The sequence below is a fragment of the Panthera leo genome, chromosome B4 (genome assembly GCF_018350215.1).
Source record: "Panthera leo isolate Ple1 chromosome B4, P.leo_Ple1_pat1.1, whole genome shotgun sequence".
NCBI classification, from domain to species: Eukaryota; Metazoa; Chordata; class Mammalia; order Carnivora; family Felidae; genus Panthera; species Panthera leo.
The window spans coordinates 77657504-77672015 of record NC_056685.1 but is presented as its reverse complement, the minus strand read 5'-3'; the positions used below and the strand labels follow the sequence as shown (position 1 = coordinate 77672015).

General features: G+C 46.3%; 1 protein-coding gene and 1 long non-coding RNA gene across 4 annotated transcripts in view; one reads left to right on the top strand and one right to left on the bottom strand.

Moving 5' to 3' along the window:
* SLC4A8 (solute carrier family 4 member 8) overlaps positions 1-7888 on the bottom strand; it is a 79603-nt gene extending 71715 nt beyond the window's left edge. For 2 of the 3 annotated variants that reach the window (XM_042946582.1, XM_042946583.1), the window contains exon 1: positions 7717-7888. In XM_042946582.1, the coding sequence (XP_042802516.1) occupies positions 7717-7761 (45 nt within the window). In that variant the 5' untranslated portion in view covers positions 7762-7888. Of the gene's footprint in view, positions 1-7438; positions 7507-7716 lie in introns of those variants that run through there. The other variant, XM_042946584.1, reaches the window with a different exon arrangement.
* Positions 7889-8047: 159 nt separating this feature from the next.
* LOC122223566 lies at positions 8048-13988 on the top strand. Its single transcript, XR_006204360.1, has 3 exons — positions 8048-8222; positions 12839-13155; positions 13742-13988. It is a non-coding gene; the product is annotated as an uncharacterized LOC122223566 (long non-coding RNA).
* Positions 13989-14512: the final 524 nt, after the last annotated feature.

Below are 14512 nucleotides of genomic sequence, written 5' to 3'. Positions count from 1 at the left end.
TATTTATTTTTGAGAGACAGAGAGAGACAGAGATAAGAGTGTGGGGCAGTGGGGGAGGGACAGAGAGAGAGGGAGACACAGAATCAGAAGCAGGCTCCAGGCTCTGAGCTGTCAGCACAGAGCCCAACACAGGGCTCGAACCCACGAACCGCAAGATCATGCCTGAGCTGAAGTCAGATGCTTAACTGACCGAGCCACCCAGGCACCCCTGGCACTCATAAATTTAAACAACTACATGGACATTTGATTGTATTAAGGAGTTAACTGTTAGTTAAAAAAAATAATAACAATATTGTGACATGGTAGTGATATCATAAAAAGAAAGTCCTTAATCTTTAGTGATACATACTAAAGGTTTTTTTTTAAGCTTATTTATTTTGAGAGAGAGAGCAAACATGGGAGGGGCAGAGAGAGAGGGAGAGAGAGAATCCCAAGCAGGCTCCATGCTGTCAGCACAGAGCCTGTTGCAGGGCTCTATCCCATGAACCATGAGATCATGACCTGAGTCGAAACCAAGAGTCAGACACTTACCCGACTGAGCCACCCACGCGCCCCATACTGAAGTTTTTACTGATGAAATAATATGATGTCTGGGATTTGGAGAGTGTGTGGGGATATAATGAAACAACATAGGTGAGTGTTCATTGCTGAAGCCAGGTCATGGGTACATAGCAAGTCACTTTTACAAGTCTTTCTACTTCGTTGTCTGCTCGAAATGTTCCATAAATTTCAAGTACTGTGTATTAAAAGTTTGTTTAAAATCATAAAAAAAAGTAAAGAATATCAAGTCTCATTGGTCTGTGCTTGTTACAGATTCCTCACCAGTTGGCTATTATGTCCTCTGATACCACCATTATTTGTGGCAGAGAGGATTTCTTATCCATAGATTTCCAGGGTTCCCATGAATGAACTTCAGAGGATTATGTGTAAGTGTACATTTTTCTTAAGAGGGTCCATAACGTTCACCAGATTCTCAGGGAAGCTTGTGACTCAGAAAAGATTAAAATCATGAGAACCACGTTATATAAGTGTGGGAGAAAAAGGAAAGAAGGGAGGAGGGAAAGGAGAGTGAACTAGAGAAAAGGCAATGTTTCTAAGTCTCCTCTTTTCTGTCCTTCCTCCTAGCTCACTGACAATGACCCACTATGTAAATGTGAATTGATTTGGGTGCCTACCTCAAGGACTAGATAAGATAAAAAGAACTAAGGGGGTTAAATACACATTAAAACATTGAAATTTCAAGGCACATCTTGTTATGAGCCTTGAAAAATGAATGAACCATACCTGAGTAACAGACCAGATTCTTACTTACAGTTAATGGACAAATTAAAAGGCAGGGTCAGGGCTGAGTCTTACATAATGGCTCCAGCTCCTGGAAGCAGCCTCGGAGGCTGCAGGGGAAGGGGAAGGTGGCAGGCAGTGGAGTCCATTTGGAGCCCTCTCCCTGACTCGTGCCCCCTGCAGCGCCACTCCGGACCTGTGGGGTGGTGGACCTGCCCAACTCAACTGCCCCTCCATGCCTGCAGTCAGTCTCAGACTTTTCACTTCCAGAGACCCCTGTCATCTTTTTTCCTAAAGATCCGATGTTTTCAGACATGGCGTATGACATCCTTCCACCCTTCCACCCTCCCATCCTTACCCCCAACAAAAAAGAGTCAAGCAATTATTGAGTTCTGACACATTTAACCATTTTTAAAACAGCAAATACAGAAGTGACTTCCAGGGTTTCTGATCAGCAAATTGAGTTGACACAGGGAGTATCAGGAACAAATATTTATTGAGCACTTCCTATACGCCTAGCATTGTGCCTTACATATGTATATTGCCCCACTTCATCCTCACAACAGTCTTAAAATCAAGGCTAAGTAAGATCACACAAGAGGTAAGTGGGATAGGAGGAACTCAAACTCAAGCCTCTCTGTATTCTTACAATTAACATTACACGCTATTATTGCCAAAAGCAAAGAACCCGGTCATTTCAGAGAGCTCAAGTCACCCAATCATGCATTCATGTCCACAGTTCAAGATCTACATTATTGCCACCTTAAACCCATAGTGTGCCAGAACCTTGTACTTCAAACTTGTACTTTGCCCTTTTACTGACCAGACTTCCAAGAGTTCTCCATCTCATTTCCTTTCTCTTCAGCCAGCAAAGTCTCTGAATTCTGGTCCCTTAGACACCCTGTCAGTGAATCTGGCCCACAAATGCCCATGAATTTGACTTCCTCGCTGAATTCAGACTGCTATAGCGAGGGGGGGAAAAAAAAAAAGGTTCCGCAAGGACTCGTGCAGCTGTTCCGGACCTCCTCTCAGTGGCCATGAGCTCCTAAATACCCATGAGCTTCCTATTCTGACTATTCAGCAACCTGCTAGGGCCTCAAATTCCAAAGTAGCTATGGTTTCTAAGTGATTCTTTTATTGAGCCCCACCTAGAGTAACTCCTGTTCTGTATTAAGATTGCTAGTTAGTACATTGTGGTAGGCAGAATAATGGCCCCCCAGTTAAGGTTACTGACGGAAGTAATGTTGCTAATCAGATGAACTTAAAATAAGGAGATTATCCTGGATTATCTGGTGGGCTCTATGCAATCACAAGAATCCCTAAAGAGTTGGGGGGGGGGGGGGGACTGGCGGCAGAAGACTTGAGTCAGAGAAAGAGATGTGATACCAAAAGTAGGGTTTGAGACACCCTATGCTGGCGGCTTGGAGTTGAGGAAAGGAACGAGAAGCCAAGGAAACAAGGTAGCCTTTAAAAGCTGAAGAAATCAAGGAAACAGATTCTTCCTCAGAGCCTCCAGAAAGAAACACAGCCTTGCCAACACTTCGATTTTAGCCCAGTGAGAGCTGCATTGGACTTGTGAAGTAGAGAACTGAAAGATAATCAATTTGTGTTGTTTTAAGCCACTAAATTTGTGGTAATTTGCTATGGCAGCAATAGAAACTAATACACACATTAGGGTTCCCTAACTACCAAGACCAGAGTAAACTTATTACTTACTATCTTACAGGGAACAACAATCTCCCCGTTATCTAAGATTTGTTGCCGTAACCTGGCAGCAGATCCAGAATAAACACGGTTGCTTTCTGTGTCCTAATGATTACTAACTACTAGGGCAGTCTTGACTGAGAGCCCCGGCTACCCTGCCAAGGCAAACTATGAGCTAAGGCAATTATCCACAAATTTTGAAGGAAGTAAATTTGCAGCCTGCATTGTCCCCCACACTACCTCAGTTCTCTGTTTGTCAGGACCGCCCACCCCTCCCCTACCAAAGCTCCCCAGCAGAGCTGGGAAAGCCAGGTACAGAGAATGTTCGGTTTTCCCCACTCCCTCATAGGAAAGGAACACCTCCCGGCTGTCGGGAGGGGGCGGGGCCATATGGATTTGTACACTGCGATGTAGTGAGAGGCGAAACCGCTATGGCTGATGTTTTTATTCAACAACATTCAGCTGGTGTTGACTGGGCTCCGACACGTGCCAGCCATTGGGCACTAGCATTCCGTCTCTGTCACGAACTCTTGGCTTAGAGGAGTTTTTTCAGGTCTACCATAAGGTACGGAATGTGACTGTCTTCTCATCGGCCACCCTTCCCAATCATCACCCATTTCCCAGGGCTCACTATTCTGAAGATTTCTGCAAAGCTTTCCATTCTGAGCAGGCCTGATTCACATAAAAACCTTGGTGAATACCCAAACTCACTTGCTCCCCGCTCCGTCGCTGACACCGTCCCTGAACCTCCCTGCAGTTCCCAGAACCACTTGGCTGGAGTGCTGATGGTTCCAACCACTCCGGCCTTCTCCTCCAGTACTCCTTTCTGCTCAGTTCTGAAAGTGCTGATCAGGAGGACTCACAAGATACAAGATGTCCTCAGTTCCAGTCCAAACTAGGGGCTCTCCCTAGAGCTTTCTGCTCTTTTTTTTTTTTTAACATTTATTTATTATTGAGAGACAGACAGATATAGAGCATGAGCACGGGAGGCACAGAGAGAGGAGGAGACACAGAATCTGAAGCAAGCTCCGGGCTCAGAGCTGTCAGCACAGAGCCCGACGCGGGGCTCGAACTCACAAACTGTGAGACCATGACCTGAGCTGAAGTCAGACGCTCAACTGACTGAGCCACTCAGGCGCCCCTGCCCTTCTTCCTCCCTTACTACCTCACCCCTTTAAGAGTTCACTGACTCCTAAAATTTTGATAACCACCTCCAGAGATCCCATCAAAATTCAGAAAGGCAGGCCTTCATTAACTCATCCTAAATTACAGCCTCCTAGCTGGCCTCCCTCAGTGCAGTCTCTTCCCACTCCAATGTAACCTTTGTATACCTTACCACATATATCTTCCCAAACAGTTATTAAGTGCTCGCTGCAAGCCAGGCATTGGTGTAGGTGTCAAAGACCAAGCTACAGTAATGCAGAGTGATTAAAGGCACATACTTTGGAGACAGTAATAGCCCTTGGTGGGTGCTGTGAGCAGAGAACACTGAGTGATGAATTCTGAGAGTGATAAAGAGCCAGACCCTGAAAGCTAAATGGGATATTCTAGGTGAAGAGGAGGGGAAGGATTTCCCAGCTGGAACACCTGAGTAAAGGCACAGCCGCACACAAGGGACAGCTTTTGTGTAAGCAAGCATGGGCACCTGATGTTCTGTGCTAACCCCAAGACCGCGAGCTCCTGAAGGAGAAGCACATTGACTTTGGATACAGGAAAGGCATTCATTCACTCATGCAACTGAGCGCCTATCTTATACCAGGAACTGTGCTATATGGCAAGATTTTCCTCCTAGTCCTTGCCCCCGTCAAGCTTCTCTCCAAAAAAGAAAATATAGAAATCAAACAAGAACACGTCAGATAAGTCATAAGTGCTATTAAGAACATAAAACAGGATCATATGAAAGACAGTGACTGTGGGGGTCAGGGAAAGCCGCTCTGAGGGGGTAATATTAGAATTAAGTCCCATAAAACCCTGGATAGAATCATGTCCTAGGCAGAGAAAACAACAAGAGCAGAAGTCCTAAAGTATGAAGGAGCTTGCCATATCGAAGAAACAGAAAGAAAGCCAGTGCAGGGGTGCATGGTGAGAGAATGGGGGAGAGGCAGTCAGAAAGGGTGGACAAGTCCCTGAGCACATTAAAGTTTGGTAGGCCATGATAAGGAGATTGGATTTTACTCTAAAATGCACTGGGGAGCCACTGAAGGGTTTCAAAATGGGATCAGGCATGGTTTGTGTTTTTGAAAGCTCTCTCTGGCTGCCATGTGGAAAGTGGACTATAGAAGGGCAAGAGAAAAAGCAGAGGGAAGTGTAGGAGGCTAGTGCAATAGTCCAAGCCAGAAAAAACAGCCTAGACTTGTGATATTTAGATGTGATGCCTAGAATCTCTTTACAGCAAGTTGCACAATCCCCTCTCTTTGCAAGGTCCATTCCGCCCACCCCACCCCCCACAGCCTAGTTGGCACATAGGAGGCTTCGTTGGCAATTTTCAATCGGTTGACTTTTTGTCCCCCAAATCACCCCTACTTCCTTTCCTCCTCCTGTCCTCCTTTCTTTTCCTCCCTATATCTCAAGTATCCATTTGCCCATCACCTGACCCAGCCTTCATGAGGTCCTACTGTTCCTACTCTATTCCTTTTTGTCTCCTCACCCCACTGATCAAGAAAGTTACATGAACTAGATGTAAAGGAGATAATTATTTTCTATGTGACCCCAGAAGCACTCAGGAATTATCAATTTCACAAAGCACTAACAGAAGCTTATGGGTTATTATGATCTCGACAATACGACTGGTACACATTCTGCATGTTAAGCACACTGTCTCCTCACACTCTTTCCAGCCTATTCTATTCTCCCCACTGCAGCCAGAGAAATCTTTCAACAGGAAAATCTGATCATGATTTCATTGGAGCTTGCTCTCTCACCCCTCCCCACTCACTCTATGCACTTGCTCGAGCGTTCTTTCTCTCTCTCTCTCTCTCGCTCTCGCTCTCGCTCTCTCCTTCCCCTCCCTGCTTAAACCCCTTCAGTGGCTTCCCCTCGCTGCTTAAATAAATACCAACTTTCTCAGGACAGGCTATAATGGCTCTGTGTTTCGACCCCAGAGTATATCTCACACCATTCCCCTCATTGCTCTGTGGCTCCAGCCACGCTGACCTTCTTTCAGGCCCTCTAACTAGATGTGTTCCCCTTCTGCTATTCTCTTTGTCTCCAAGGTCCTTTGATCTCCCTCTTCCCTCAGTTGATACTTATTCTTTAGATCTCTAATTTTCTTCCTTAGCAAAATCTTCTCTCGTCTGAGACCAAGGCTGGAAACACTGAGAGACTGCCTCTCTTTCTTCGAAAACACTTATCACAGTTCATAATAATACACTTGTGTGGTTATTTGATTTAAACATGGTTATTTCTCCCCACCCTCCAAGACAGGAAGCTCCAAGGGGACAAGAACATTGCATAGTTTTGCTCATCATTGTATCCCCACCACATAGATTGAATACGCTTTTAGGCCTTAGGGGGATCAGATATGGAAAGATTTTCCAAAATCTTAGATGTGGTTCCTTTTTTGATGGAACAAGCAAAGAGGGAATCATGGATCATCTAGAGGCAAACTAGTACCAGGAAGAGGAGAGAGTCCATGCCTGTTTTGCTACAAACTCAGAATGTTTCCCCTGCCTCCTTACAGAAACCATCCCTGACATCAACATGGCACTTGTTTCCAAGACTTATCATCCTTCCTAAGAAGGCCCATCATCATCGCCACAGCCCCCCACTTCAGACTTGCCCCCCCCTTCAATCTCTCTTTCCAGAGCAGTAACAACCACCTGACGGTACAGGAAAGGGGGGAGTGAGAATTCAGTGAGCTACCACTCTCTTACTGGTTGTCACACAATAGACATTTGACAAATAGCACCTCATTCAGTCCTCAAAACGACACTGTGAAAGCAAAGCAGGTATTCTCATTCGCATTTTACTAGACGGAGATACTGAGGTTCAAGGAGGCAAGTGACTTACTCAAGGTCACAAAGCCAGCGCAAGGCAGATGTAGGATTTGAGCCTGCAGTCTCTGACACCTAGCCCGATGATTTTCCTTACATTCGCCACCCCAACAGTTGAGCTGTGGCTTACTTAAGCCTGGTTTCCTCATTCCCTTAAATAAACACCTGTTCCTGACCTCTCAACACTTCCCCAGCCCATTCCCCCTTCCCTTGCCAGAAGTTGTCAGCTGTCTGCCCAATGAGATGGCGAGACTCATAAAGCTGGCCACACTAATGGGGTCTGGCCCCAGCCTCCAGCCTTTCCAGCTCTTTCTCTGAGCCGCTGAGGAACCAGAAGTCTCCAGAAACAACACAAAGAGGAGACCTGCCCCACCGGAGCGAGGTCCCTGGCCACCCTTTCTCCCACGTTCCAACAGGACACCGCCAGGCCAGAAGCCAGCCTCTCTCCCAAGAAGGAGTACCCGAGAACAGAGGTCACCGCCCGCCGCCGTCAGGGTTCCTCTGCCGGCCTCGCAAGGGATGCGGCAGTGATCCGCCGGCTCCCAGGTTCGGCCCAAGGTCACCCTCTCGCAGCCCCGGCCCGATCCCCAAACGCCCGGAGCGCCCCCTGGTGTCCCGGGCCGGCCTCCCCTCGCCCTCAGGGAGTGGCCTGCGGAGCCCGGCTCGGGGGCAGAGGCAGGAGGGTGGGCAGAGGATGAGGAGGCTGAGCCCCGGGGAGGGGCGGGAGGCGGGGCCCTACCTGATAGCTGAGGACGCCGTCCGGCTCGTTACTCCCGGCCGGCATGGCGGAACCCAGCTAGGTCTCGCCCGCGGGCTCCAGGCCGAGCGTCAGCAGCCCGCGCGCTCCGCTCGGCTCTGAGCCGATCGCCCGAGCGGCGACCCCTACCCCGGAGCCAACGGTCAACCATCAACCGCCGCCGCCTCCATTGCCACCGGCCCGCGAGGCCTCGCCGCAGCCAATCAGCGTGCGGCCTGTGCGGCCAATCAGCGCGCGGAGCACGGGAGGACGCTGTCCGGCGGTACCCTGGGCTACCGCGAGGAGGAGGAGGAGGGAGGGAGCCCAGGGAGGCTACCGCTCCCGGCCCGGTTGCCTTGGAAACCGCCTCCCTCCCTTCAGGGGCCTCTGGGCTTAAAGGTCCTTCCAACCGCTTGCTAGAAATCGAAAATCTCATGCTTCTGTTTGCGGCTGCACCTGACCCTTGAAAACGGAGAAAGTTTCTGTCTAATTCTGATGTTATTCCTTAGGTAAGGGTTCTTAAATTCTGGGGAAACATCCCTTGGAATTGAAGAAGGAAGTAACTTGACGATGAGGGGAAAGGCCCTTCTCAAATTACTTGTCAATCTCTGAACTAGTGTCCAGATAGACGAAAGAGCATTAAAGAGAAGCGGGCAGGCAGTGTGATCCGACCCCCCTCCACAGACTCCGTACGACCTAGGTCTTCTCCGTGGGTCTTAGGTTGGCAAGGAAAAAAGCACAGAGTTGAGCTCAGGCTGATGGTTGAAATAATTCCACAAAAACGCTTCCAACTTTTCCGAGAAATGATGTAAGACAAATTATGATTTAACAACAGAACTACTGATCTAAGGCAAGGTTAGAAAACCGTAAGTAATGCATTCAATTTGATTTGGGCTTGAAAGAAAAGAGGCTGGCTATAATCCGACCAACCCTCTGTCCCCAAGAGGAGGAAAGGAGTCCCTGCTTTACACGCACTATAACATCAGACTGTAGGTGAATCCATATTATCAGAGAGGGGAAAAAAAGGTTGCAAATAATCCTTAGCCCCGAAAGAAACTCCATCTGGAGAACATAGTCGGGTCCATGTTAAAGTTTCAACCCCTGCACACCACACCTTGCATTGGCCCTGAAATTCGAAACAAGGTTGTGCTTCAGTGTCCCTGGGGCAGAACCATATTTCTGATCTCCTGTATAAGCCCCTGGTCCTGTTTCTGAGCCTTAGCATTCATTGCCACAGTCTCTATCTCTTCACTAATCCTGTCTTGAATTTGGAATTCACCCCCCTCCCCGCCCATTTTTGCCCATCAAAATCTTAACCATCCTTCAAAGTCAATCTCAAAGGCCACCTCTTCCAAGAAACCTTTCTTTATCCCACTCTCTCCAACACTTCTTAGAGATGTCATCTCTCCCTTCTATGAATCCTCATAGCATTCCATACATTTCTTCTATCAGTTACCATGCTGTGGTTAGTTAAGTACTTTATTTTTTAATTTATTTTTGAGAGAGAGAGACAGAGACAGAGTGTGAGTGAGGGAGGGGCACAGAGAGAGGGGAGACACAGAATCTGAAGCCGGCTCCAGGCTCTGAGCTGTCAGTACAGAGCCTGATGCAGAGCTCGAACCCACCAACCGTGAGATCATGACCTGAGCTGAAGTTGGACGCTTAACCGACTGAGCCACCCAGGTGCCCCTAGTTAAGTACTTTAGTATATGTTGACTTTAACTTACAATAATATTGTAAGTATTTTGAAGATAGTAATTATTTTTATGTCCTTCTATACTCCACAGAGTCTCAAAGAAGGCTAAACATACAGAAAGTAGTTAACAAATATACGTGCTTTTAATTCAATTGAAAATATTTTGAATGCCTGCTATTTACAAGCCCAAATGGCACCAAAGATGCAGACAAATTTAAAATATAATACTGTCTCCAAAAGACTTACAATCTAATCAGGGGAACAGAAGACATGTGAACATAATGACAAGATAATAAGACATAAAATATGAGTGATAGGAGTGAGGCGCCTGGGTGGTTCAGTCAGTTCAGCAACTGACTTCAGCTCAGGTCATGATCTCAAAGTCTGTGAGTTCGAGCTCCGCATCGGGCTCCGTGCTGGCAGCTCGGAGCCTGGAGCCTGTTTCAGATTCTGTGCCTCCCTCTCTCTCTGCCCCTCCCCTGCTCACGCTCTGTCTCTCTCTCTCAAAAATAAATAAATGTTAAAAAATTTTCACAAAAATAAGAGTGATAGGAGTAATGTCGACAACAAAGGTAATAAACAGTCAGAAAAGGAAATGATCTTTATGACTTGGGACACTTCAGGAACATGACACAGAGGACATGGGTTACAGCTAAATCTGCAAATAATTGAGCCAAGGTAAGGAGAGCAAGCATCTTAGCTACTGGGCAAAGGCTTAATAACAGGAATGTACGTGGCCCATTCAGAGTAGCCATGATTTGAGCCAAAGCAAAAAGTTATAGAGAAGAGTAGTAGTGAAGTACCAATTGTGGTTAAAAAATAAATAAATAATAATAATAATAAATAAAACCTATGGCCAAATTATGGAGAACTAGCTAATTAATTCAGACTTTATTTTTCTCATATGATAGCAACTAAGACACTGCTAAAGGTTTTGGAACGTGCTTCCGTGTACCAGGCCCCAGGCTTTGTGGTATACATGCATCGTGTTATGTAATAGTTCCAATATCTCCATTATTTCTCCGTTTCACTGGTAAGAAAACTGGGGCTTAGAGAAGTTCAGCAGCTTTCTTAAGGTCGGGCAGGTGTGAAGCTGGGCTTTGGTCATTTATTAATTCAAAATACATTTACCGAGAACCTGTGTATTCAGGCCTGTGTTACACGGCAGAGAAAGAATAAGAAAACAGGGTCATGCCCTCTTGAGCCTTAGGATCTAGTGGGGAGACAGTAAGCAAGTAAACAAACAGTAATCACAGATTATGAGGGCTGCTAGGAACTCAATAGCAAGGCTATGTGATAGATGGTAATTGGCAAGGGGGGGTAGGGTGAGCTCCTCTGAGGACGTGAGTCACGGATGAGCCTGTCTGACTCTGGAGTTCTTGGCCACTACGCAACACGGCTGGGATCCACCACAGGGGCAAGGTGGGTTGCAGGGGAAAACCTGGGGCAGGAGGTCAGATGGAAGGACTCTGGCAACATGGTAATTAAGGAGGGGCCAAGAACGGTGTTCAAAGGGAAGATGTGCCCCAAATTGCCCACTCCCCAGAAATACGGCTCCCAGCCATGGGAGTGGGCATGAGTGGGTAGAGTAAGGAGAGGCCTAAGGAGGTAGACCATTCCTGGGAGCTCTGGTGGGTCTATTTTCTTGCAGTTCAAATGTGGAAAAAGTCAGAGCCTCTGGCCCTTGACTCCAAGGTCAAGAGCCCCATCTTCTGGTCTATTGTGCAAATTACAAAAGGAATTGGGCCACAGAACCTGCCTCTGAGGCTGCCTGAGGCAGCCACTATCTGAGGCGCTGCAGAAGACAGGCTCTCCCCTAGCAGCACTATTTTGGTCTCTCCTTCCCAGAGGAGGCTGGCTCACTTGGCTCCACGCTCCAGGCTCTAGGTTCCTAGGCTCTAATTCTCCCTAAACTGCTTGGAAAAGTGCAAATATGCAGCTCTCAACCCGGCCGGCAAGCGGTCTCTAGAGGAGCTGGAACGAGGATATTCAGCCAAGGACACCACGTCGCAATGATCACTTTTCCAAAGAAAGCAGAAAAAACAGTGGGATCGAATGCAGGGCCTCTTGAGGCCTATACAGGTGCTTGGCCCAGAAGGAGGCATACGATGCACAGGAAAAAGCAAAGTACGAGTAGAGACAAAGACACACACACACACGTGCACACACACGTCCACAGGGAAGCAAGGAGGCCTGCTGCATGGATGACCTCAATCCTTGCAATCACTCTGCGAGGTAGGTTCTATCATCCCATTCTCTAGATGAGAAAACTGAAGACTGAAGCTTAGAGATACAACTTGCCCCATCATACAGCCAGCACGGTTAATAAGTGAAGAGGATGCTAAGCTCTGAGCTCAGGTGTATCTGATTCCAGGGTACACAGGCTTAACCACTCACTGCCTCCCATGGGTCTGTCCGGGGCTTCCTTCCTTCCCCAACTTTTATAGGCTCCATCATGTCTCCATGGCTTCCAAATATGGCTACCCTTCCAGATTTTGTCTCCAGAGCCTTCTCTAATACCAGCGGGGTTTCTTTTCAAGCTTTTCTTTATTTATTTTGAGAGAGAGAGAGAGATCACACGAGCAGGGAGGGGCGGAGAGAGAGGGAAAGAGAATCCCAAGAAGACTCCGCACTGCCAGCGCACAGCCCGACGTGGGGCTCGAACTCACAAACCTCAAGATCATGACCTGAGCGGAAGTTGGACGCTTAAACGACTGCGCCATCCAGGTGCCCCTAATTCCAGTAGTTCTTAAACTTTGGGGGAAGAGAATAGGTCTTGAACCCACTGGGGACATGATTAAAATCTATGGGACTCTCTTTTCAGATAACTACACAAAGCCTCAAATTTTGCATATAATTGTAAGGGTGTGTTCACAGCCTTCCCAGGGAAGCACCAAGCACCTATATTATCTTTAAATATTGGCTGACAAACATTGAAATTCTTTTATTCAGAAACAAAAAGGCAAAAACACAAGAAACTCAAAATGTCTGAGCAAATTGCTCAGTCACATAACTGCAACCAATTTTTTCATCAAAAGCATCTTAATTTTCCCATCATTTTACCATATCCCTTGCTGTGTTCAAACCATCAAAAGAGCCACCAGAACAGATTCCAGACTTCACTTGCTATTAAGTAGCTCCCAATTCCCAGCTGTGTCTTATACCTGATTCTGTTCTCCCCCACTCTTTCTTCTTAATTACACATCTAAACCCAAGGAAAGGTTAGAGGAAAAGACATCAGGATCCAAGGAAAGACTTAATTAGGGCTTGTTTGCGCTGTGGTCTGGGAGCATTTCCTGGGGGGCTGGGGGGAGAGAGGATTCTTTGTCTAGCTAAAAAGGTCATGCAGGTGCATGGTTTTGCCTTCAGCCCTTTGCCAAGTCACAGCATATCGGAAGAGACCACTGCATACAATTTCTTTGTTCACAGCCTGCTGCCAGCCTGAAACACTACACATCATAAGGGAAGAACAATGAAACGCCACGAAAGTGGACTCCTGACTGGGAAAATCCCTCCCCCTTCATTCGTCATCATCAACGTGGTCCACAGAAATTCCCCAGACTGTACTCATTCACACCTTGCTCCAGACCAAGTAGAGGGAACCCCCATAAGATGGCAAAAACCAACACTCTGCCTCATGTGGAATCACGAGTAAGATATTTGCAGAGAGGCAGAGGTAGGAGGGAGCAGACCACAAGAGAAAAGCAGGCCTTTGAGGAAAGAAGCCTTGAGATTTCCAGATCCAGGTGGGCAAGCATTCAGGAATTTAGGAGAAGTGGGTGTTAACCAAGATCCATTTGCCAAGTCCTTGATATCAGATCCAAACACATCTGTATTAATGAAATACATCTGGCTTATCCATTTCTAGTCAAACGCAGATGCTTAGAAATCAGGCAGTTTCATTCCACATCTTATCTGCTTGGGAATAAGACCTCTCGAGCTTGTTATTATACTAAGCAGGGAAGTTCTTCCCTTCCCTTTTAGCCAGTATGCCTAGGATATCCTTAAGGTGGCAGCACATTCAACAGCTCACACTCCTAGAATTCTATATACTCTTAACTTTTTTGTATCCCCTTATCCGGATCTGTCTGACATTGTCTTCACCCATTCATCTGTCTATGGATACTCAGGTTGTTTCCATGTCTTGGCTATCGTGAATAATGCTACAATAAACGTGGGGATGCAGGTATTTCTTAAACATAGTGATTTCATTTCCACTGGGTATATATCCAGAAATGAGATTGCTGGATAATATGGTAGTTTTATTTATTTATTTATTTATTTATTTATTTATTTATTTGGATCTGTAAATGTACACAGAACATTTGACAGATTCTAAAGCTGAAGTGTGGCTGGAATAGGGACTTGCCCACGCCAGTTAATAGCAGAGCTGGGTCAAGAACTACTAATGCTTTGCACTTCATTGTGTGGCTTCCTAGAAATATAACTTCACTCAGCCACTTCCTGCATAAAATTGAATTGGTTTCAATTGAACTGCGACAATGTGAATCTCCTTTAGCATTAACATGAACTCCCCATAGCAAAAGCCCAGAGCTCCTCCTCTGTTACCCTTTCCCAGCAGATGACCGTTTCATATCATTTCCACTTTGGAAAGCTTGCCAGGGATACCCATTCATTAGCTCACTGAACAAACTCTCACGAAGTTCTCAAAATAACTCTTAACTACTTATCTCTAGAATCGCATTATCTGACATAGATATAAATTCAAGCCAAGCTACTCTTACTCCTAGGGTAACATCCCTTGAGGCCTTTTATTTTTCAGTTAATAAAAAAGAGACCCATTCAGACATTTGGGTTGGGGCAAAAGGGAACAGACACAGAATTTGAACGTATTTCCCTGATATGTCTTTTTCTACCCCTAATCTTGTGCCACATTGAAAAGGTCAGCTTCCTCTTTAAAGAAGGCAGAGGTTCTCTGGTCTTTTCTCATAAAATATAAGAAAGAGTGTTTGCTAGATTTACCAAGGACACCCAGAGCTATGAGATGGCCAGCCAATGAAGAGCTGAGAAAAAAAAAAATCCAGCCTTAAAACAGATATAGAAACAATCAACTTTGTTTGGCATAAGCAAAATGAACTAATG